This window comes from Pristiophorus japonicus, chromosome 22 (assembly GCF_044704955.1).
Source record: "Pristiophorus japonicus isolate sPriJap1 chromosome 22, sPriJap1.hap1, whole genome shotgun sequence".
NCBI classification, from domain to species: domain Eukaryota; kingdom Metazoa; phylum Chordata; class Chondrichthyes; family Pristiophoridae; genus Pristiophorus; species Pristiophorus japonicus.
Window position 1 is genome coordinate 7,926,229 of NC_091998.1, and position 23,854 is coordinate 7,950,082.

Below are 23,854 nucleotides of genomic sequence, written 5' to 3' on the forward strand. Positions count from 1 at the left end.
ATGTGAGGTGCTAGTATCCGGAATTGGCCAGAATAATGGAAGCACCCGAGCAGCATCACATTAACTGGCTGGGTTGGTCTAGGGCATCCCATTCCTTGTGTAATTTTAAGGCAGGGTGACAGGTTAAACTGATTAATAGTTAAACCATCAAGATGGCTATTTATTATGTCAAGTCTCCAACAAATGGAAGATACAGATTTTTGTCAAGACTAGCAAATAGGAGATAGACAGGTGTTTGAACGATAAGATTATGGGGAGCGGGCAGGGAAGTGGAGTTGAGGCCAAGGTCAGATCAGCCATGATCTTATTGAATGGCGGAGCAGGCTCGAGGGGCCAAATAGCCTACTCCTGCTCCTATTTCTTATATTCTTATGCAAGTCTGGAGGTTTGGTGTGTAGGAACCAAACCTCGCTTCAATATACATTCTGGGCATCATGTGATATGACTCACATTAAGGGGGAAGGGACTTTAAGGATGGCTGGAAGGTTTTTGAACTTGTGACGAAAGCACAGATAGCAGCCTTTCTGTAGAGAGCTAACGGAGATGGTCGGAAGTCCAACACCGATGGAGGCCAAGCTCGATCACCTTGGGTCTGCAGGACACCAGGTTGTATGAGTCTATTGTGTAACCGTAATAGCTATAATACTATTGGCGTCTGAGTAATAAACTTGCATTTGGACAATACGCTCGAGCCTGAATCACGGGGAATAATTTAACTGAGTTGGAGCGATTTCCTTACATCTGCCCCAAGGGTCGTCTACAAAATGCGTGCGGCCAGTCTCAATTCAGTCACTGGTGGCCCATGTCAAAAATAAAAATGGCAATCTGGCAGAGAGAGCACAGGGTGACTGGTCAGGGTATGGACAAAATGTCAAACTGGTGCAACAGGAGGTATTCTTGAGGGACAGCGTAGAGGCAAATTCTGGGCAGCTTTACTCTGCCCCGACCATGCTACACCTGACCTGGGAGTACTTGGCTCGAGCAAAGGGGAAAGTGCTCTATTTTTCAATAACAACAGCTCACCCGGAGGGAAAAAAAAAAATCACCCAAAATTAAATCTATTACTGCAAATATTTTACTGTGCAAAACTGGGATGACATTTAAAGAAATCCAGGGATGAATGATGTGAAAGCAGGCTTTCTCCTACAGTCTCTAATGCATCACCGTCACTGTTCTTGCAAAGTCACGTCCATTCAGCTCCTTACTCTAGAACAAAGGAGGGAAATGGATCACCGTTGCAAACCTGGTGCATTCACGACTAAGCAGTGGGCGAGATTATCCTGCCGTGGTTCCAAAGTTGAGCAACGGGACTCATCCGTCAGTCATGTTTTTTTTTTTGGGGGGGGAGGGGGGGGGGGGGGAAAAGAGAACGTTACTCTGCAGACTGTTGATCAGTCTTGGCTCAACAATACCGTCCCTCTAGGAAAAGTCAACGGTGCCAGAGGAAGAATAGAAGCCAGAACTGTCAGCGGAGAACCTCTGGGAGATGTGCACCATGTTCAGCTCCACTTCGCCAAAATGGTAATTTTCACATTTCTGCAATGAAAATAAGAAATAAGGACATAAGAAATAGGAGCTTGTAGCTTACTAAGCTTAAATAAAGGAGACTATGAAGGTATGAGGGCAGAGTTGGCTAAAGTGGACAGGAAAACTGATTAAAGTGTAGGACGGTTGATGAACAGTGGTGTACATTTAAGGAGATATTTCACAACTCTCAAGAAAAATATATTCCAGTGAGGAGGAAAGGGTGCGAGAGAAAAGATAGCCATCTGTGGCTAACTAAAGAAATAAAGGACGGTATCCAATTACAAACAAGGGCATACAAAGTGGCCAAAACTAGTGGGAGGACAGAAGATTGGGAAGCTTTTAAAAGCCAGCAAAAATGACACAAAAATGATTTAAGAAAGGAAGGTATTAATACTTTAACTTACAAGAGGGAAGGTCATTTCTCATTGGATACACTCAAGACTACTGCTAGCTTGGTGCACCTCAATGCAGGGGGGATGGGGGGTAAACATTCCCAGCTGTACAGGAATTCTTGTGTAACTACACAATACTTTGAGCAACACACAGAGACTGGAGCACAAAAATCTAGGCTGACACCCCAGCGCAGTGCTGAGGGAGTGCTGCAATGTCGGAGGTGCCAGCTTTCAGATGAGACGTTAAACCACGTCTGCCCTCTCGAGTGGACTTAAAAGATCCCAGGGCATTATTTCAAAGAGCAGGGGAGTTCTCTCCGATGTCCTGGGCCAATATTTATCCCTCAACCAACATCACAAAAAAACACATTGGGCCCAAGTTTCCACATGATAAAAAAAACGGGCGCCCCTCCGAGCTGGGCGCCCGTTTTTCGCGCCCAAAAAAAACCGAGCGATTCTGGAGCGCTTTGCAGCTCCTTGTCTGCCTGGCGCGGCGCCCAGGGGGGCGGAGCCTACACTCGTGCCAATTTTGTAAGTGGGAGGGGGCGGGTACTATTTAAATTAGTTTTTTTCCTGCCGGCTACGCTGCGCGTGCGGGTTGGAGCGTTCGCACATGCTCAGTGTGAAAAAAAACATTGGCACTCGGCCATTTTTGTAGTTCTTTGTAGCTGTTTAGTTTTTGAACATTTTTTAATAAAAGTACATTGCCATCAGCAGAGGCTTCTTGTAGCAGTGAGAAGGCTGCAGGAAGCCTCAGAAAGTTGAGGCAGCCGTTTCCCGACGACCTCCCCCTTTTGCCGTCGGGAAATGGCTCCTCAATTTCTGAGGCTTCCTGCAGCCTTCTCTCTTTCCCGCCAGCCGTCTGGAACGGCTCCATTCCCTTCCCCCCCCCCCCCCCGCGTTCGGTCGGCTCCCCCCCCCCGCCCCCGGCCCGCGTTCGGTCGGCTCCCCCCCCGCCCCCGGCCCGCGTTCGGTCGGCTCCCTCCTCCCCCCCGCGTTCGGTCGGCTCCCTCCTCCCCCCCCGCCCGCGTTCGGTCGGCTCCCCCCCCCCCCCCCGCCCGCGTTCAGTCGGCTCCCCCCCCCCACCCGGCCCGCGTTCGGTCGGCTCCCTCCCCCCCCCACCCGGCCCGCGTTCGGTCGGCTCCCTCCTCCCCCCCCGCCCGCGTTCGGTCGGCTCCCCCCCCCCCCCCCGCCCGCGTTCAGTCGGCTCCCCCCCCCCACCCGGCCCGCGTTCGGTCGGCTCCCTCCCCCCCCCACCCGGCCCGCGTTCGGTCGGCTCCCTCGTTTTGTGAGGCTTGCTGCACCATTCTTCCTGGCTGAAGCACTTTCACACAGGTAGGAAGATGGTTTATTTAATCTTTTCTTTGCTTATAAATGTTTATTCAGGTTGGATTTATTTGTATAATATTTGTAGAAGTATAAATAAGGATTTATTGTAGAATTTAATGAGTTCCCTTCCCCCCCTCCCCCCCCCCCACCTCGTTCTGGACGCCTGATTTGTAACCTGCGCCTGATTTTTTAATGTGTAGAACAGGTTTTTTCAGTTCTACAAAAATCTTCACTTGCTCCATTCTACTTTAGTTTGAAGTACGTTTTCACTGTGGAAACTTTCAAATCAGGCATCAGTGGCCGAACACGCCCCCTTTTGAAGAAAAAATTCTGTTCCAAAGTAGAACTATTCTACCTGACCAGAACTGCAGAAAAAAAAATGTGGAGAATTGCGAATTCTAACATAGTCCGTTCTCCACCAGTTGCTCCTAAAAATCAGGCGCAAATCATGTGGAAACTTGGGCCCGCAGTGCTGAGGGAGTGCTGCAATGTCGGAGGTGCCGTCTTTCAGATGAGACGTTAAACCACGTCTGCCCTCTCGGGTGGACTTAAAAGATCCCAGGGCATTATTTCAAAGAACAGCAGGGGAGTTCTCCCCTGTGTCCTGGGCCAATATTTATCCCTCAACCAACATCACAAAAAAACACATTATCTGGTCATTATCACATTGCTGTGTGTGGGAGCTTGCCGTGCGCAAACTGGCTGCCGTGTTTCCCACATTACAACAGTGACTGCACTCCAAAAGTACTGTCTAAACTCATAGGTTTAGAACCAGAACTCCACAGGATAATCCTGGGAGGTTTATGGTGTCAGCAGATTTCTATCTGTCTGATGCCGGACACACTGCAGCATTTTGTATTTTGCTTGTATTTATTGATTTACTGGGAAGTCGTTCCTTTTGCTGTTTACTCATAACACTGGTTTCTGCAAAGACAGTGCGGTTTTCTTTTGGCTTGCGGTCTCTATCATTTGGAAACGAGGTCGGGGGTCCCCAAGAATGTGTCGATATTTTACGAGAGTCGCCTTACACAGAGAATCACGGCTTTAACCGTTACCCCGCTGCACAAGAACCCCATGCAGTTGCACATCAACTACTGTAACTAGCGGTTTGCTCTTTAACCTGCTGAAATGGAATCTTGTACTCTTGCATATCAAATACCCTGAACAGCAAGTCTTCTAATGATGCACATAAAATACTGTAATTGGTGCTTTCATCCTTACTCCTCTGAATAAACAGGAATTCTGCACAACACATGCAACGAGAAATGCTGAGTGCAAGGGTTTTGGAGAAGCAAAACATCATCATTTACATTTTAATGCAAATTATTTTAGCTCTGCTTGGCCAATTTAAAAAATAAAGTTCACTCCCTTGGAAAATTCGTGTGAACAGAATTCTTTCAAGTTAAGATTTCAGGGTTCAATTTCCGTCGGTGATTTGCACTGTTTTTTTTTGGAGCAGGCTGCTTTTTTTGGCCTACGTTGAAAAACCACAGTTTCCCCGATCAATTTGCACCAGCGTAACTCAGTTACGATTTTTTTTAAGGTCAGTTTATTTTTCAGCCAAAGGGGGCGTAACCTGCCGCCCGCGCCAATTCTGGCCATTTAGGGAAGTTTGGCCAGCTGAGAGTTACTCCGGTTGTGCTTAGGCCGGCGTATGTAGCCTCTCCAGAAAAATCTTGCAGAGAGTTAAGGAAATCGACGCAGCAGATGGCCGGACACACTAAAAGAATTGAAAAATACATCGCAGCAACTTACCTCCAACCCCGCCCGAAGGCTGTCTGGTCCCATTCTCGGTCCCTGGTTGAGAGAGAGAGAGAGAGAGAGAGAGAGCCCGAACCAGGACCGGACAGGGAGAATGGGGACTGAGAAAGGGAGCGGACAGGACAGCCTTCGGGCAGGATTGGAGGTAAGTTGCTGCTATGTGTTTTTCAATTATTTTAATGTGTTGGGAGCTGGCTGTATGCTTCACTTTGCAGCCTCAGCTCGCATTGTGTCCCTGTTACCATGGCAGCCCGATCTTTTTGGCGCAGATCAAGGCTCCACCCTCAAAACTAAAGGTCGGGTTACGCCAGGCCAAAATGAAGAAATCCAACGGGGAAACTTAGAATTTTTTTTTTGCCGTACTTAGGCCCCCAAAAATCGGGCGTAACTCTTCAAGCATGCAAAAAAAATGCTTTGGGGAAAATTGAGCCCTCACTCCCTTATTTTATTTTGAGTGTAATCTCTATCCTTGATAAGACCATTTCTAGAGCCCGGATCTTAACCAGCTCCTAAGGGCTGAATGAGATTAGCTGGTTACAAGATACAGTTCACATTCAGTATACCACAGATTCTTTAGAGCCAAGTATATCACATTAGAACCCACCTGTTGTAATGAACATCTGGAAAAGCTTGGCCTGGTAGCTTCCCCACAAAAAAACTGAGCATCTTACAATGTGGGTGAGGTGCAACAGTCAACACTGTAAAAGCTGCCAGTTATAGTGAAAGGGATTAGATGAGCTTGTCGATAAATTCTCAGAATCAAGAGCGGTTGACATTACCTGGACAGCTGCTTCAGACATACTGGCTCCCAACCAGCAACGAAACTCATTAAAAAAATAATTATTCATTCTGCGTAAAAAAATATTAATTGAGTAATTGGGAGAAGGTTTAGAGGGGAGTTGAGGAGAATGGTTTTCACCCGGAGGGTGGTGGGGGTTTGGAACTCACTGCCTGAAAGGGTGGTAGAGGAAGAAACCCTCATTGCATTTAAAAAGTACTTGGATGTGCACTTGAAGTGCCGTAACCTACAGGGCTACGGACCGAGAGCTGGAAAGTGGGATTAGGCCGGGTAGCTCTTTGTCGGCCGGCGCGGACACGATGAGCCAAATGGCCTCCTTCTGTGCCCTAAATTTCTATAATGGATGCGATGACAGTGGTAAGTAATACAAGAGTAGCGAGCAGAAAGGTTCACAGTGATAGTACGCAGAGGGAAAACTGTGCGCCCATTCTGTTGTGTCCCGAACATTCGGCTTGAAATGCTTTTCTGGCGACGAACCACAAAACCGTGGCTGCGTTCCATAAGCAACAAAGCAAAGTGTACTGAGCACTGGAGCTGGTCCGCTGGATCCAGCGGGCAAACCAAACCACAACCAACTGGCAGCAGCAAGCTCCAAAAATGTCATGCTGCGTTCTGCCATGTGGTAAACATAAAAAATAGCAGGAGTAGGTCATACTGCCCCTTGAATCTGCTCCGCCATTCAATAAATTCATAGCCTCATTCATGATCATCGACCTCAACTCCACTTTCCCGCCCGATCCCCATGTCCCTCGATTCCCCAGACCCCCAAAATCTACCTATCTCAGCCTTGAATATATTCAGAGACTCAGCATCCACAGCCCTCTGGGGCAGGGGATTCCAAAGATTCACAACCCTCTGAGTGAAGAAATTCCTCCTCATCTCTGTCTTAAATGGCCAACCCCCTTATCCTGAGACTGTGACCCCTGGTTCTAGATTCTCCAGCCCGGGGGGGAACAAGCTCTACCCTGTCAGTCCGCCTCAGAATATTATATGTTTCAATGAGATTACCTTTCATTCTTCTAAACTCCAGAGGGTATAGATAGGCTCATTCTACACAATCTCTCAACATAAGAAAACCTCTCTCAGGGGTTGAACCTATCAAGACTGTTACACGGAGTCGTGCTGACACATTGTTCAGTGACTTTCCCCGACAAGGACAAAATTGTGCAGTGCAGAGCAGAAATGCCTCTTGGTCAAAATGCTGTGAAGGACAAGGTCCTGTGCAAAGCTAAAAATATCAGTGAGCAACTCAGGAACAGCTTGCGAAAGATTGCCGTTTGCTCACTGTGTCTTGACGGAACCACCGATGTGACTAATCAAGATAGAGTCTGGAAGTGACCATCAATTTGCAGCTGGTGCAAAGGTGCATGTCGAATTAATGAGGCCGTTCAGTTTACCAGAGTAAATGTGAGGAAGGACGGCAGAGTGAGATATCTATAGTGGAAATATTTGTGACTGAAAGGATCAGTTTCCTGGTTTGTTGAGTCAGGAAGTGAGGCGTTCAGCAGCCCTGCTTCAGTGCTTGCATCACCAGGCCGGCCTCGGACAGACACAACAGCGAGGAAGCCTGATGATGTCCTGAAGACAGTAATGAAGACTACAAATCACACTGTGCTTCGAGCTCTGAATCAACGTCACAGCGCAAAACTTTGCTGACATACAAATCGCGTCAGGTGAGTGAGCCAGGGATAACTGATACAAAACAGAAACAAAGCGGAAAACAGCCTTAATAAAACAAAAGATTACCATGCGAACAGCACAATGTAATCTATGCAATCCGAGCAACATTTTATATATAGGTTAAGTAGGGAACACTCTAGGGACCAGGCTTACAGGGCACCTCAGTGCCATTAGAACAGAAAATGAAGACAAAGCCCTCACCAGACATTTCATGGAACATGGGGTTCAATCCCTGGAGATTATGGGGTTTGAAACCAATTATGAACTGGACACTCCCACAAAGGGGAAAGAGAGACACTGGGTTTAAAATCAGAAGCATAGGGTGTGAAATTCCTCAGCGCCCTGTTTGGCGCAGTAACCGAGTCAGGGCGTGACTGCCTGCCCCCGAGAAGGAAGTCCCACGCCAGCCCTGAAATACAGGTTACCAACGTCGCAGGCTCCACTTTCTGTTTGAGGCGGGTTCGGGGGGGCGCTACTCGGCCGTGTTCACCAGCGCTACGCGGCTGCTCCCTTTCTGTTAAAGGGGAGGGCTGCCACGCCTCTGATGGCCCACCGGGTGTTGCTGCCCGGACCACGCAACGGAAGACCAAGGCGGGCCGACCGACGAGCCGGCCAAACCTACAAAATGGCGGCGCGCACCGCGCGCCACTCCCCACCTCCCCGTTAACTTCCGCCCCGCGAGCGGACGCCGGCCCGTTTTGCGACCTGCTGGGCTGTCGCCGATACCGCTCACGGCAGCCTCGCGGGGCGCTGCTCAATTTCCGCTGCGGGATGGAAAGGGGTCGGCGTGGGGCGCCAAGGCGTCATCGTGCACGGCGATGACGTCATCGGCCATAGCGTGGCGGCCCGGGGCGCTACTGGCGGGGAACGCCGCGACCGTGTCAGTGCGTCTGCTAACTCTCGCGCACTTTCGCATCCCCCACCCCCGCCGTTAGCGCTAATGGGAGGCGCAAAACAGGCCGATTTCGGCCCCGCAGTCACCAAAGGGCCTGAATCAAATATAATGCAGGAGAACTCCAACCCTAAACTTAAAAAAAAAAATCCCTCTGCTGACCCTAACCCAACCCCTAATCCCACGCCTTGACTGATACAGCTGTCTCGGAGGGAGAAAGGTAAAGATGATCACAGTCGACAGTCTGTGAATTACCAACGTCATGTTTTTCCAATTATTTTATGAGGCACTGCAGTACACTGAAAAAAAAATCTCTGCAAGTCTTTGCGGAAAACAAACAGCTGAGAATGTGGACTTCGAAATATGGTAGAAAAAAAGACATTAAAAAAGTGAGTCAAAAATAAGACAAGACATCAAGTTGTGCAGCCAGGAAGTGCGCACAAGTGTAAAATGGTTAATTAAATATTGATATACAAAATAAAGTGATGGAAAATATGCAATTTAGTGATAAACATGACATCATAAACTAATCTCGCATACCGTGTAAACAACATCTGAAGCCTTAAATCCGATGGCAATTCTTAGCTCACTCTTAATGTCTCCTCTTCTGCAGAGAGAGAGCCTCATTTACTAAACCACAGCTTTCCTTTGACTGCAGGAGCTACCCACATGGGGATTGATAACATGGATATTGCCCGGGAGGGCTTGTCATGTTTTCGGTGCTCATTTTCTGATGTTGCAGCTGCTAGCTGCTCAATTCCTCCGAGTAATTTCTAGGTTGCGTACACTCACCCGGACTCACAAACAGAATTGCTTGGCCAGTGCATAGAATTGCCCATCACGCATCGCTATTAGAGTCAAACTTTTAAGCATCATTGTGAAGCTAAGCAAGGAATCTAATCCTTGTTTTTTTATAAAAACACTGCAAGCACAATTGAGATATTAATCTTGAAAAATAAAATAAGTGATTGACAAGTTACCTTTTGCAGAATATAATTTTCCATTATATCTCAAAGCTAGTGTCAAAGGTCAACTTCTGCGTCCCAGTGAAAAATAATGGGAATTTTAAATTCCCATCTCTCTCTTTGATCGGATTGAACCTGTGCTTTCCTCGGTTTGTGTGGTTGAAGAGCATTCTTCAGATTAGAAATGCTGACATTTGAACGCTGCTCAGATGCTGTGGTTTTGTTTCTCCGATTGGGTTGCTCCCATTACATTGCGACTTTTATCAAACGATTGCTGATGTTCTACATAAGAACATAGGAAACAGGAGCAGGAATAGGCCACACGGCCCCTTGAGCCTGCTCCGCCATTTAATACAATCATGGCTGATCTGATCACGGACTCAGGTCCACTTCCCTGCCCACTCTCCATAACCGTACTTTTAGAATAAGGGGCTGCCCATTTAAAACTGAGATGAGGAGGAATTTCTTCTCTCAGAGGGTTGTAAATCTGTGGGATTCGCTGCCTCAGAGAGCTGTGGAAGCTGGGACATTGAATAAATTTAAGACAGTTTCTTAACCGATAAGGGAATAAAGGGATTATGGGCAGGGGCAGGAAAGTGGTATGGGTAAAGGGTCAGGAAAGTGGACCCGAGTCCATGATCGTATTAAATGGCAGAGCAGGCTCGAGGGGCCAAATGGCCGACTCCTGCTCCTATTTCTTATGTTCTTATTAAGCTGACAGAGGCGAGAGTGCTACCCACCGAGCCAAAGTTGACATATATTTCTCATTGGGGAAAAAAACCTCAAATTTTGAGTACTGAAGTTTGGACTAATTGTATCATAACCAGAAACCTACTCAATGGATTTGGGGTGGTGAAAAAGGTCAATTATAGAACCTTGTTAACTGCAACCATTGTGCGAAGAAGCAAGTAAACAGCATTTATTTTCCACTTGGTGAACAGCATCTCATCTTTCGTTTAGGCACTTTAAAGCCTTCTGGACTCGATATCGAGTTCAACAATTTCAGACCATAACACCCCCTCCACCGTCCCCCTCCCCTCCCCTCCAATCTTAGGTAATGTTTTTCTCTCTGTTTCCCATGACAGCTGGTCATTATTCCGCTATTCACACCCTATCTAGACTAATCTTTTTCTAACCTGCCATTACCATCGCAAGTCGGCCCATCATCCCTTTTGACTCTCTAATCTCTCCTGCCTTCCACCCTATCACAGACCTTCCCTTTTGCTCTTCCTCCCCTCCCCCTTTCAGTGCTCCTTAAGAATCTGTTTATTTCAAACTTTCACCAGTCCTGACGAAGGGTCATCGACCCGAAACGTTAACTCGGTTTCTCTCTTCACAGATGCTGCCTGACCCTGCTGAGATTTCCAGCATTTTCTGTTATTATTTATTTTCCTAACCAGGTTACCGACCTTTAACACATTTCTTGCATCAAACGACTCTCTTTCACGCAAATTCTGTTTCCCCGAAGCGGCATAATTTCGATCTTCCACTAAAAGCGACAAAAGTTTTCGTTATTGACAGGTCATCACGGACAGCAGACTGGAATTACAAAAAACAAACTTATGAATGCAGCTCAGAAATATCCCTGGCTCTTGCATTAGTTGGCTCCCCAGCATAAAGCACAGATGGTGCGAGGTCAGTGTTGATAGCCCAGCTTCAGTGCCAATGTTCTCCTTCCCCAACCCCTGCAGACATCGGCACCTTCTGGGCGATAGCTTCACAGACACTGCTCGTTCTCTGGCACCTCACAACAACCGACCAGTTGCAAGGTACGTCAATGCGGGCTTATGAAACCTCAGAGGGAACACTCCAATCTCCCGGCCAATATTTATCCCTCAGTTAACATTAAAAAAAATCCAGGTTATCTGGGTCATTACCACATTGCTGTTTTTGGGAGCTTGCTGTGCGCAGATTGGCTGCCGTGTTTTCTACATTACAACAGTGACTACACTCCAAAAGTATTTCATTGGCTGTAAAGCGCTTTGAGACATCTGGTGGTCATGAAAGGCGCTATCGAAATGCAAGTCTTTCTTTCATCCAAAACCCAACAGAAAACAGACTCTTCCCAGATAAATTGGGACTACAACTTCATCTGTTTATTGGGAAGCTCAAATTGGCAGCTCACTACTGGTATCAGCAACCTACTCAGCATCACAGTTCCCCCCACATCTCTTGCCCTCTCCAGCATGCCATGGAGGAAGATTGTGTGCCTGATCCATGTGTGCACATTGTACTGGAGGAGCAGTTAGAGGCAATGTTCCCTGTGGCTCAGTGGGCAGCACCCTCGCCTCTGAGTCAGAAGGTTGTAGTCCCACTCCAGGAACTTGAGTACATAAATCCAGGCTGACACTCCCAGTGGAGTGCTGAGGGAGCGCTGCACTGTCGGAGGTGCCGTCTTTCGGATGAGACGTTAAAGCTCTCTCAGGTGGACGTAAAAGATCCCACGACATTATTTTGAAGAAGAACAGGGGAATTGTGTCCTGGGGCCAATATTTATCCCTCAATCAACATACCAAAAACAGATGATCTGGTCATTGTCACATTTTTGTTTGTGGGAGCTTGCTGTGCGCAAATTAGCTGTCGCGTTTCCCACATTACAACAGTGACTACACTCCAAAAAGAACTTCATTGGCTGTAAAGTGCTTTGAGGCGCCCGGTGGTCATGAAAGGCACTATGTAAATGCAAGTTTTTCTTTCTTTAAGTCATGCGTCCATGCAGGCTTTTCCAATGTGAAATTTCGTGCATGCGCGAAACTGAATGGGCTGCGCAGCCCGTTAAAGGGACCGAGCACCCAAAAACAAGATTAGGGGGAAACATTAGTTGAAGGTACATATTTTTGAGGTAACGCACAACTGCCTAAGTGCTCCGCAAAGCTCTGAATTAATCTGTGCGTCACACCAAGAGCGGAGGTGAATCTGGGAGAAAATTGTGGCACTTTAGCCAGTTTGGGCATCAATCAATGTACAAAAACTACATGGGAATTGGATGAACTTGTCCAAAAGTCTGTAGCGGTGAAATCTGGTCAAATCCCAAACACTTTTAAACAATCTTCCTGCATTTGTTACAAGATTACCACACATAAGCAATGAGAAGGCAAGTTAACATTTCAGGTGTTAGCCCATCAGGGGAACTATACCTGAAACCTTACCCTGCCTTTTCCTTTTACAAGTGTTGATGCACTTGTTGTGAACATCCTGTGCAGCATCTTTACACCAGTACCTTGAATTCTGAGGGGTTAATATCATGGCCTATACAGCATGCTGTATATTGGCATGTGAAGGTCATGTATGTGTGGATCGGCCAGTATTGATGGCACTGTGTAACTGAGACTGAGAGAGTGGTAGTGCACTGGGTGTGGCGAGTGTATTGGGAGCAGTATTTCACACGTACCTGTTGGGTCCTTTCTGAAAAGGGTGTTCATCAGAGTAGCATGGAGCTTCACCCTGCCCCACTCCTTCTCCATCAGCCCCGAGGCAATAAATCGCTCCATCAGCCCGTCTACAATCAGCTGCAATCTGTGAAACAAAGGAATAATCAGGTCACAGAAACACAACAGGAGCACGGGCAGCTAAACGGGAGCATGCTCCAAAGCCGGATGATCACGGGTTCCTGTTTTATCGCAGCCTAACTCACCTGCTATCGCATTTTGGTCAGCTGTTGTTTCAAGGTGGGGACTTTTTGCTCCAATGGAGGATGGTAAGGAACTAAGGGCTCGAAATTTGGTACCACCGTTTTTACATAGAAGCATAGAAAATAGGTGCAGGAGTAGGCCATTCAGCCCTTTGAGCCTGCACCACCATTCAATAGGATCATGGCTGATCATGCAACTTCAGTACCCCACTCCCGCTTTCTCTCCATACCCCTTGATCCCTTTAGTCGTAAGAGCCACATCTAACTCCCTTTTGAATATATCTAACGAACTGGCCTCAACAACTTTCTGTGGTAGAGAATTCCACAGGTTCACAATTCTCTGAGTGAAGAAGTTTCTCCTCATCTCGGTCCTAAGTGGCTTACCCCTTATCCTTAGACTGTGACCCCTGGTTCTGGACTTCCCCAACATCGGGAACATTCTTCCTGCCTCTAACCTGTCCAATCCCGTCAGAATTTTATATGTTTCCACAAGATCCCCTCTCATTCTTCTAAACTCCAGTGAGGCAGTATCACTGCTGATTTTACTGCCGGGCATTAGGGGCAGGCTCCAACGGTCAAATTCAGTTTTTACGCCCAAAGCTGAGAGAGCAGCGCTAAGAAATGGCTTTGCACACCCATCCTCGGGCGGGGGCACAGGAGGCCGACTGAATCTCACATCGGGAGGCTGCCGCCATGCTGGCTGGAAAACGGGAAAAGGGAAGAAAGAACAAACCTTCAAACTTCTCCGTCCCACACACGCAAACTTCCCCCACTGTTACAGCGAATGAAAAAAAATGAAGAAATAATTAAAGAAAAAAAACTGACCTTGCTCTCTGGGCGATTCTGCCCGAGTCCCGCTGATTACTCACCGATTCCAAGCAGTAAGAACGCCTGCCGGGAAGGCCGACGTTCAAACTAAATATCGCGATAGAGGCGCTAGGGAGCCTTGGCGCGCTGGGTGATGTCACCGCGCGGGAGGCGTTAGCCGGCGCAGCGTTAGCTCTTGGTGCCTCTGCCAAAGAGCGGATTGAATTTCTGCGCAGGCGCCGCTTACTGTCGAAGGCCGGCCTTTGCTGCCCATTAGCTGCCTCCCGCGCACGTTAACGGCCACGGCAGGAACTGAACTTCGACCCCTAGCCGGTGTCCAGTTCACCCCCAAGTCTCAACGCACCATTATTACCAAGCATAAAAAAAGCCTCAAGCACCATTTCTTGGGACAGAGGAACTGGAACGGGCAGTCAAGCCCAACAAGGCTTCTTTGCTACAAGATCCAAACACCACGGATGCTGGAAATCTGAAATAAAAACAGACAATGCTGGAAAAACTCAGCAGGTCAGGCAGCATCTGTGGGGAGAGAAACAGAGTTAACGTTTCGGTTCTGTGACCCTTTGTCAGATGATTGCTCATCGACCTGAAACGTTAACTCTGTTTCTCTCTCTCCACAGATGCTGCCTGACCCACTGAGTAGTTCCAACAGTTTCTGCTTTTATTTGAATGTTCTTTGCTGTTTCGTTGACTGTGGCACCTCAAACTTTTAAAATCGCAACTCCCTGCTCTTTCTCCATATCCTTGAATATCAATTCCCCAAACATCTCCCTTTTAAACATTCAAATTGATTCTGCACCTAAAACAGCAACAACTTGTATTTCTATAGCGCCTTTAACGTAGTGAAACGTCCCAAGGTGCTTCACAGGAGTATTATGAGATAAAACAGTTTGGCACCGAGCCGCATAAGTAGAAATTAGCGCAGGTCAAAGAGGTTGGTTTTAAGGAGTCTTGAAGGAGGAAAAAGAGGTAGAGAAGCGGAGAGATTTAGGCAGGGAGTTCCAGAGCTTGGGGCCTCGGCAACAGAAGGCACGGCCACCGATGGAGAACCTCTCCGCCTCTCTTTCCTCCTTCAAGACGCTCCTAAAAACCTACCTCTTTTACCAAGCATTTGGTCACCTGCGCTAATTTCTACTTGTACGGCTCGGTATCAAATTATTATCTCATAATACTCCTGTGAAACGCCTTGGGGCGTTTCACTACGTTAAAGGCGCTATATAAATTCAAGTTGTTGTTGTTTAATGGCGAGAAGAGTTTGGGGGTGTGGGGAGGGGGTGGTGGAACGATGTAATTTTTCTTTGAAAACAGAAAATTAATTCTCATTTCGTACCATGCATGAAAGCAAAACGTACATCTTGAAAATTGTAAATGAAATGTTGGCAGATGGGAATAGTTAACACAGAAACCCGAGAGGAATGTTGCTGCTTTGATATCATTAGGAAACACATCGCTCAATGACATCAAAGAGTCTCTGGTCTCAAGGCATCAGTCCTGGGGAACATTACTCAAAGAACCAATCAGCACTCCCACAGGGAGGTGTTTTGCAAGGCTACAGAAGATAACCTCGCAGAAGGATACTGGTAGATAATTTATACATCGACGCCCTCCGCAATTCACCAATACAAATTGTTCAAAACAATTCTAATCTCGGGGCGTTTGAAAGGACATGAATAAACTGGTCTGTCAGTAACCCGAGTAAAGTCGCTTCGAGTGGATAGGGGCTTTGCTGTGTCCCACAGATACTCTGGTTACATTAGGAATTCGCAGAGTACAGCTGACGCCAGTAACCCGATCCTTTGGGCGGATGGAGCAAGGCAGAAGATATTTTTTCACTGCGGTGATCTATGGAGGGAAGGCTTTCCCCCAAACATTCCCACTCCCAAATCGGAAACCCACGCAGCGCCAGAAAATACTCGATCCGGCTTGGAAAGTGGAGCTGAGGTCAAACATCAGCCATGAGCTTATTGAATGGCAGAGCAGGTTCGAGGGTCTGTTTGGCCGACCCCTGCTCTTAGTTCTTATGTTCTAGAGAGAGAGAGATGCAGGGCATTAAGGCATGTGCAGCTGCACAGCTGTCCGGTCCCCTGCGTAGGTGAGATTCGCTTTCATTTTCCATGTCAATAAGCAACTGTAAACAGGATGCCTTTCATAGTATCTGACCCAGAATACATTGGTGCACTGTTGCTGAAACAGATCTTTGCACTGCCTAATAATGTAGTGCTGCAGCATTAAACTACCATTAGGAGTGACTTCCCAACCAAAATTACGAAAGTAATAGTTATTCACACTAACTATCTCTTGGGTCTGGCAGAGGAGGGGGTCTCAGCCAGGCAACTAGAGTCAGTGCTTCCCAACAGCAGCGAGTTCCCACTGATGGTAAGCGGAGACTCTTCAGACCAGCGATGATCCCACACGGAACGAAACACTTGTGGGATCACTGCCTTCCTCCGGAGGTCTCATGTCCGTCAGCAAATTACAAACAGTCTTCAGTTCCGATCCTCTCACTTCCTCGGGAGAAGGGAGGTCGGACAGCACATGGCAATCACAACAATTTCGTGCCCGCTATTTTACAAGAAGTGCGGGAATATTATCTGAATGGTGACAGATTAAGAAAAGGGGAGGTGCAACGAGACCTCGGTGTCATGGTACATTAGTCATTGAAAGTTGGCATGCAGGTACAGCAGGCGGTGAAGAAGGCAAATGGCATGTTGGCCTTCATAGCGAGGGGATTTGAGTATAGGAGAACGGAGGTCTTACTGCAGTTGTACAGGGCCTTGGTGAAGCCACACCTTGAATATTGTGTACAGTTTTGTTCTCCTAATCTGAGGAAGGACATTCTTGCTATTGAGGGAGTGCAGCGAAGGTTCACCAGACTGATTCCCGGGATGGCAGGACTGACATATAAAGAAAAACTGGATCAACTAGGCTTATATTCACTGGAATTTAGAAGAATGAGAGGGGATCTCATAGAAATATATAAAATTCTGACAGGATTGGACAAGTTAGATGCAGGAAGAATGTTCCCGATGTTGGGGAAGTCCAGAACCAGGGGATATAGTCTAAGGATAAGGGGTAAGCTACTCAGGACCGAGATGAGGAGAAACTTCTTCACTCAGAGAATTGTGAACCTGTGGAATTCTCTACCACAGAAAGTTGTTGAGGCCAGTTCGTTAGATATATTCAAAAGGGAGTTAGATGTGACCCTTACGGCTAAAGGGATCAAGGGTTATGGAGAGAAAGCAGGAATGGGGTACTGAAGTTGCATGATCAGCCATGATCATATTGAATGGCGGTGCAGGCTCGAAGGGCCGAATGGTCCACTCCTGCACCTATTTTCTATGCTTCTATGTCTAACTGGGTCATGGGAAGGGTAACCACCAATCAACCATGTCCCTGCGCGCCCCTCCAATTCCAGAATGGCTGCCCTCGATTTGCGGGCACTCGGGTGACACCCTGGTTTGAATAAGTGTTTGGAACACATTACTAGATTTCACTTCCTTGTTGATTGGTAGATCTTTGTTAACCAAAGGTATTAAGGGATATGAGCGAAAGGCAGGTAGATGGAGAGATGGAGTTATGTTGCAGATCAGTCGTGATCTCACTGAATGGCGGAGCATGCTTGAGGGGCTCAATGGCCTCCTCCTGTTGTTATATTCCAATGTTCATTGCTCGGCTAAAGACCATCATTCGACCATTTTACAGTTTCAGTGGCTTTCACTCACATCCATGAAGAAAACAACCAAGGCCCATGGTTTATAGCAAAATAAAAATGCGAATGTAAAATAAAACAGACAATGCTGGAAATACACAGGGGGTGCACCCTTCAGTGACGTCAGAACTGTCTCTTTCTCTTCACAGATGCTGACTGACGTGCTGAATACTTCCAGCCTTTTACGATTCTATTCCGTGACTTGCGCTGTCTGAATAAATCAAATCTCTATTACATGGGATTCAGAGAATTTTACTGGTGTTCCAAAAGTCACATTTCACTGCTCCGTCTGTCCGTGGCACCACCCCCCCTCCACATGAAAACCAAAAACCAATGGCTTTGGAAATGACCATGGAGCTGAGAGTAAAATACAGGGGAAATTGCAAAGTACATCAAGACAGTCTTGCACCTCATCACATCTCTCAGTAACGGCCCAATGAATTACTTTGAAATGCAATGGCCGTTATCTAGGCAAATGCAGCCAGAATTTTACAGAATTGGAGTACGATTCAACACAGAAGGAGGCCGTTCGGCCGATGAATAGCCGGAATATGAATAACCGGTTAACCTGTTTTTTCGAGCCACTGGTTGATGCAAGAATGTTGGGCAGAAGCTTGATCACCAGGCGGGAGAAAGGAAAGGAAAAGGGGAGGGGATATTTAATATTACATCAATGGTCTACAGAGGGAACTAATCGCCTCAGCTCTCAGATGTCCACTTTGGTATAGACTGAATCGTCAGGGTCTTCATCACTTACTTGTCTGTTCCATTCTTCATTTGAATTTTTCCGTAGAGTACATCCACCATGCTTGGGTCGTCGTTCATGTATTCGATCCCTTCCATCCTCACAAGCAGCGGCTTTCCACCTGTAAGGTTACTGAAACAGACGGGGAGCGCAAGGCAGTCAGAGGACAAGTAAAGCAATCGACACAGGTACAGCCACAGCAACTGCTCGAAGATTGGGCTGTCAGATCTAAACGGGAAACTCAGAAATATACAAGAGAGTCGCACAATTAAGGGCTTCAGAAAAAAAACATAAAATTACAAAAGTGAGCCTAGACTTGTTTGACGAGTTTCATCTGAACATCACCCCCAGGGACACCAGAAAGTAATTCAAGGGTAGGAAAAGGCCATTTGGCTCTTTGAGTCTCATCTCTTCAAAAGACATATAGCTTAGCATCCGACTGCATTATAAATTCGTCTGTCTTTGATTCCATTGTCTTACCATCGAATAGGCATTTTATAATATCAATTTTAATTTACTTTTCACTAATTTAAATTTGCATCCTCATACTCTACCTCACTAACAATAAAGGAGCATTCTGGGCTCCTGTTACCTGTGCCATTTTATACTTTATATATCTCCGAGTTTCACCCCTTTAAACTGTCTTCTTGGGATGTCAGCCTTGGACCACTCTCACTTCTGAGTCAGAAGGTTGTGGGCTCATGTCCTCCTCCCGAGACTTGAGCACATAATCCAGGCTGACACTCCAGTGCAGTGCTGAGGGGAGTGCCGCACTGTCAGAGATGCCGTCTTTCGGATGAAACATTAAACCGAGGTCCCTTGGCACTATTCGAAGAAAAACGGGAGAGTTCTCCCCAGTGTCCTGGGCAATATTTATCCCTCAACCAACAGCACTAAAAAAAAAAACAGGTTATCTGGTTGTCATCATCTCATTGCTGCTTATGGGAGCTTGCTGTGCGCAAATCGGCTACTGTGTTTCCTGCATTGCAACAGTGACTATATTTCAAAGTAAATCATTGGCTGTAAAGCGACTGAAATCGTGAAAGGTGCCATATAAGCTTTCCATATTTAAGAAACGATATACTTTCTTTGGAGGCAGTTCAGAGGTTCACTAGGTTGATTCTGGAGATGAGGGGGGTTGACTTATGAGAAAATGTTGAGCAGGTTGGGCCTCTACTCATTGGAATTCAGAAGAATGAGAGGTGATCTTATCGAAACGTATAAGATTATGAGGGGGTTTAACAAGGTGGATGCAGAGAGGATGTTTCCACTGATGGGGGAGACTAGAACTATGGGTCATAATTTTAGAATAAGGGGCTGCCCATTTAAAACTGAGATGAGGAGAAATTTCTTCTCTCAGAGGGTTGTAGATCTGTGGAATTCTCTGCCTCGGAGAGCTGTGGAAGCTGGGTCGTTGAATAAATTTAAGACAGAGATAGACAGTTTCTTAACCGATAAGGGAATAAGGGGTTATGGGGAGCGGGCAGGGAAGTGGAGCTGAGTCCATGATCGGATCTTATGTTCTTAGAAATACAAGTTCTTTCTTTCTACTCAACTGCTTTCTAATCTTTCCAGCTTCTCAACTTAATAATTGGAACCATGCTCACTGCTGCCCACGTCATCCTCTCCAAGTCATGTTCGGCCCTTTTAGAAGTGGCAACCAAAGCAAAAGAAAAGTGACAAAGACACATGCATTACTTTGAAACATATTCTTGTAAATACTGTATTATTAAACTTCACAGGGGCACCTATTTGTCACCAATATCAGAATGATACCCGGACATCAAGGGTTAAGTTATAAGGAGAGATTACAAATTAGGGTTGTATTCCCTGGAATTTAGAAGGTTAAGGGGTGATCTGATCGAAGTTTTCAAGATATTAAGGGGAACAGATGAGGTAGATAGAGATAAACTATTTCCACTGGTTGGGGATCCTATTACTCAGGGCATAGTCAAAAGATTATAGCCAGATCTTTCAGGATTGGTATTAGGAAACATTTCTACACACAAAGGGTGATAGAAGTTTGGAACTCTCTTCCGCAAATGTCAATTGATGCTAGATCAATTGTTAATTTTAAATCTGAGATTGGTAGCTTTTGGTTAACCAAAGGTATTAAGGGATATGGGGCAAAGGTAGGTGTGTGGCGTTAGATCGCAGATCAAGAATTATCTCATTGAATCGCAGAGCAGGCTCGAAGGGCTTAACTGTCCACTGCTGTGCCTATTTGCCTGTAACTATGCTGGTGCTAGCTTTTCAATGGCGCTGACTACTCTAATCCCATTACCCAATACCTGTTTATATATTTTCCTGTTCACAGGCTTATCCCAGTCCCCTTTAAGGTTGGGCTGATTAGCTCAGTTGGTTAATGCGTGCTGCTGATAAAAAAGGAAAAATACTTACATTTATATAGCGCCTTTCACAACCGCCGGACATCTCAAAGCACTTTACAACCGATGTAGGAATTTTGGAGTGTAGTCACTGTTGTAATGTGGGAAACGCGGCAGCCAATTTGCGCACAGCAAGCTCCCACAAACAGCAATGTGACAATGACCCGATAATCTGTTGTTGTCATGTTGATTAAGGTTGCAGGCAACGTTCCCTCTAAATTGTCTTTGTTGTGCATGGCCTGTTTATTGCAATGCGCGGTCCCTTTAAATTTTCTGCCCTGCGCGGTATTTCGGATGGAAAAGCATGGGCAGTACCTTCCAAATTACTGCGAGTCCACGGGAACATTGGTCTCAGGTAAGATCACCGTAAGGGCTCTCAAGCTTTTTCCGCCGCTGCAATGTGGTAGAGGTTAAGCCGTTGTTATTGAAATCTTAAGGGGTTCCGATTTCCCCTTTAAAATGTAGCTTTAATCTTTGTAACCTGATCCAGAGTGAACTGTTGCATAAAAACACTGCAGAAACCGCAGCTGTTGAAATATTCATATGGGAAAAGGACCCAACTCCACTTGCCAGCACATCAATCAAGTTACAGTGTGCATATACAGCATTACTCTATGACTCAGCAAGAAAATAGGAAAGAAAGACTTGCATTTATACAGTGTTTTCCATGGCCACCGGACGTCTCAAAGCACCTTACAGCCAATGAAGTACTTTTGAAGTGTAGTCACTGTTGTAATGTGGGAAACGCGGCAGCCAATTTACGCACAGCAAGCTCCCACAAGCAGCAATGTGATAATGACCAGATCATCTGTTTTTTGTTGTGTTGATTGAGGGGATAAATATTGGCCACAGGACACCGGGGATAGCTCCCCTGCTCTTCTTCGAAATAGTGCCGTGGGATCTTTTACATCCACCTGAGAGCGCAGACGGGACCTCGGTTTAACTTCTCATCTGAAAAGACAGCACCTCTGACAGTGCAGCACTCCCTCAGCAAGGGCCCAGGGTCAGCACAGGCCAGCCCACACTGCGATATGTGCGCGCACCAAGTCCGTGCAGCAGAGCTAGTCTCCAGTCGTCTTGGTTAATCCTTGCCACTGGACCAAGACCTGGCTCTGTCAAGCCCGTGTGGTGGCTGGTGTGCAACGGTCACCATACGTTAAAAAAATCCACGCACAGGCATCTTTCCACCTTTCAGGATGTAGTTCGGGACCTGGAATAATAGGTCCTTCATTGAAACACCTGTGAACTCATCCCTTTTTGGCGTGGAAGCAAGTCATCCTCGATAAGAGGGACCGCCTATGATGATGATGACTCCCTCAGCATCGCACTGGGAGTGTCAGCCTAGATTTTTGTGCTCAAGTCTCTGAAATGGGACTTGAACCCACAACCTTCCGACTCAGAGGCGAGGGTGCTGCCCACTAAGCCACAGCTGACACTGAAGTTCACAAAGTTTTTGTATAACAATTTTAATTAGTTATTGCCAACGGGCCCTGTGATTTATTTGTGGGCCGTGTGGCCCCTTTAACTGGCTGTGTGACCCATTCAAACTTCTGCGCATGAGCGTTTTTTTCAATTTAAAGGCCAGCTCTCCGGCTGCGCGGGATTCCTGGAATGCTGTGTGGCCGTGCGTCCTTATGGGAACTTTGTTTACTGTATAGACAGAATAAACACCAGCTGGGTGTGATGGGTCATTTAAAGTCCTGTGGACTCACCTTTCTCACGGGTTACTTTGTTCAGTCCACTTCTCGCTGAAATGTCAGAATCCCACCAGGTCCTATGTAATATTTTCAATGTGCACCACTGCAGAGCTATAACTCAGTAAGCTATGGCAAAGTGCGCTTCGAACACACGAGGTACTGTAAAACGCCACGCGCTGAAAAGATATAACATCGCACGACTCTCAAAACGGGACCCAAGTTGCCTAATTTGCTTTCATCCCAGTGCACGTTTCGCAATGCGTTCTCTGTCATTTACCTCGAGTGCATTGCAAGACCCAAACACAAGGGTGCCCCTGTAAATGGCCTGGGATACTCAGAGTGAGTGGATTCTATTCAGCCCAAGCTGCTGCTTCCACATTTCTTGCACAACAAACTCATTTTCCTTCCCCTATCCTCCCATCTTCCGAATCTCCGGCTTTCGGATGAGACGTTAAACCGAGGTCCCATCTGCTCTCTCAGGTGGACGTCAAAGATCCCATGGCACTATTTCGAAGAAGAGCAGGGGAGTTTATCCCTGGTGTTCTGGCCAATATTTATCCCCCAATCAACATAACCAAAAACAGATGATCTGCTCATTATCACAATGACGTTTGTGGGAGCTTGCTGTGCGCAAAGTGGATGCCGTGTTTCCCACACTGCAACGGTGACTGCACTTCCAAAAGTAGCTAATTGGCTGTAAAGCGCTTTGAGACGTCCGGTAGTCGTGAAAGGCGCTGTATACATGCAAGTCTTTCTTTTTCTATATCCCTTCCTCACCCCCACGGGAAGCAAACAGCATCTGACAAGAGCTGTGTGCTACAGACAGTAACAATCTCAGAGGTGTGATGATTATTAGGACGCGCGCGGGACAGCCTGGTCATGTTGATTGCATCATTTCCATAGCCAGCCATCTGTTGCTCTCGGTGTGAAGCTCTCCTGTGTAGTAACACTTCATTCTGCTTCATCACCTTTTTCTCATGTATTTCTTCTGTGTTTCTGGCTGCAAATCAAATGGCACGCCAAGGTCATGCTCACCCAAAAGTAACTCGGGAAAAATATTACTGAGGTACTGTCTGTAATGTGTGTACCTGTGAGTATGCTCACAGGTTTGTAGAGCTGTTGAATCCTCGTCTGCCATCCGGACATGCCATGGCACATTATCTTACCATCCGGAGGCGGCGGGGGCCCCCAGTGGAGTGCTCTCTATGTGGAAGTCCTCCCTTTATTTATTGGGGACTTGGCCTAGAGGGTGTTGCATGGGGCAATCCCGTGCAATCGGTTTTTAAGTCGGTTCACGGGCTCCCAGGCTGCCTGCAATTTCTGCGGTCTGGAAGCGTCCGTGTTCCATGCTTATGTGGAATGTGTCAGGTTGCAGCCCCTCTTCCATTATTTGAAGGGGCTGCTCTTCAAATTCTGGCTGCACCTCAGTCCCACACTCCTGATCTTTGGGCACCTTGTGCAGAGGGGGAGTGGGCAGGTCGGAAGGCCTCCTCGTAGGACTGCTTCTGGGCATGG

The 23,854-nt window shown here is 46.9% G+C and overlaps 1 protein-coding gene across 1 annotated transcript in view; it reads right to left on the reverse strand.

Moving 5' to 3' along the window:
* Positions 1–1,057: 1,057 nt before the first annotated feature.
* Positions 1,058–23,854, reverse strand: part of ascc1 (activating signal cointegrator 1 complex subunit 1) — a 57,133-nt gene continuing 34,336 nt past the window's right edge. The window contains exons 7-10 of the mRNA XM_070865571.1: positions 18,268–18,387; positions 12,737–12,861; positions 10,755–10,834; positions 1,058–1,536 (exon numbers count right to left, since the gene is read on the reverse strand). Coding sequence (XP_070721672.1) covers positions 1,420–1,536; positions 10,755–10,834; positions 12,737–12,861; positions 18,268–18,387 — 442 coding nt within the window. The 3' untranslated portion in view covers positions 1,058–1,419. The remainder of the gene's footprint in view (positions 1,537–10,754; positions 10,835–12,736; positions 12,862–18,267; positions 18,388–23,854) is intronic.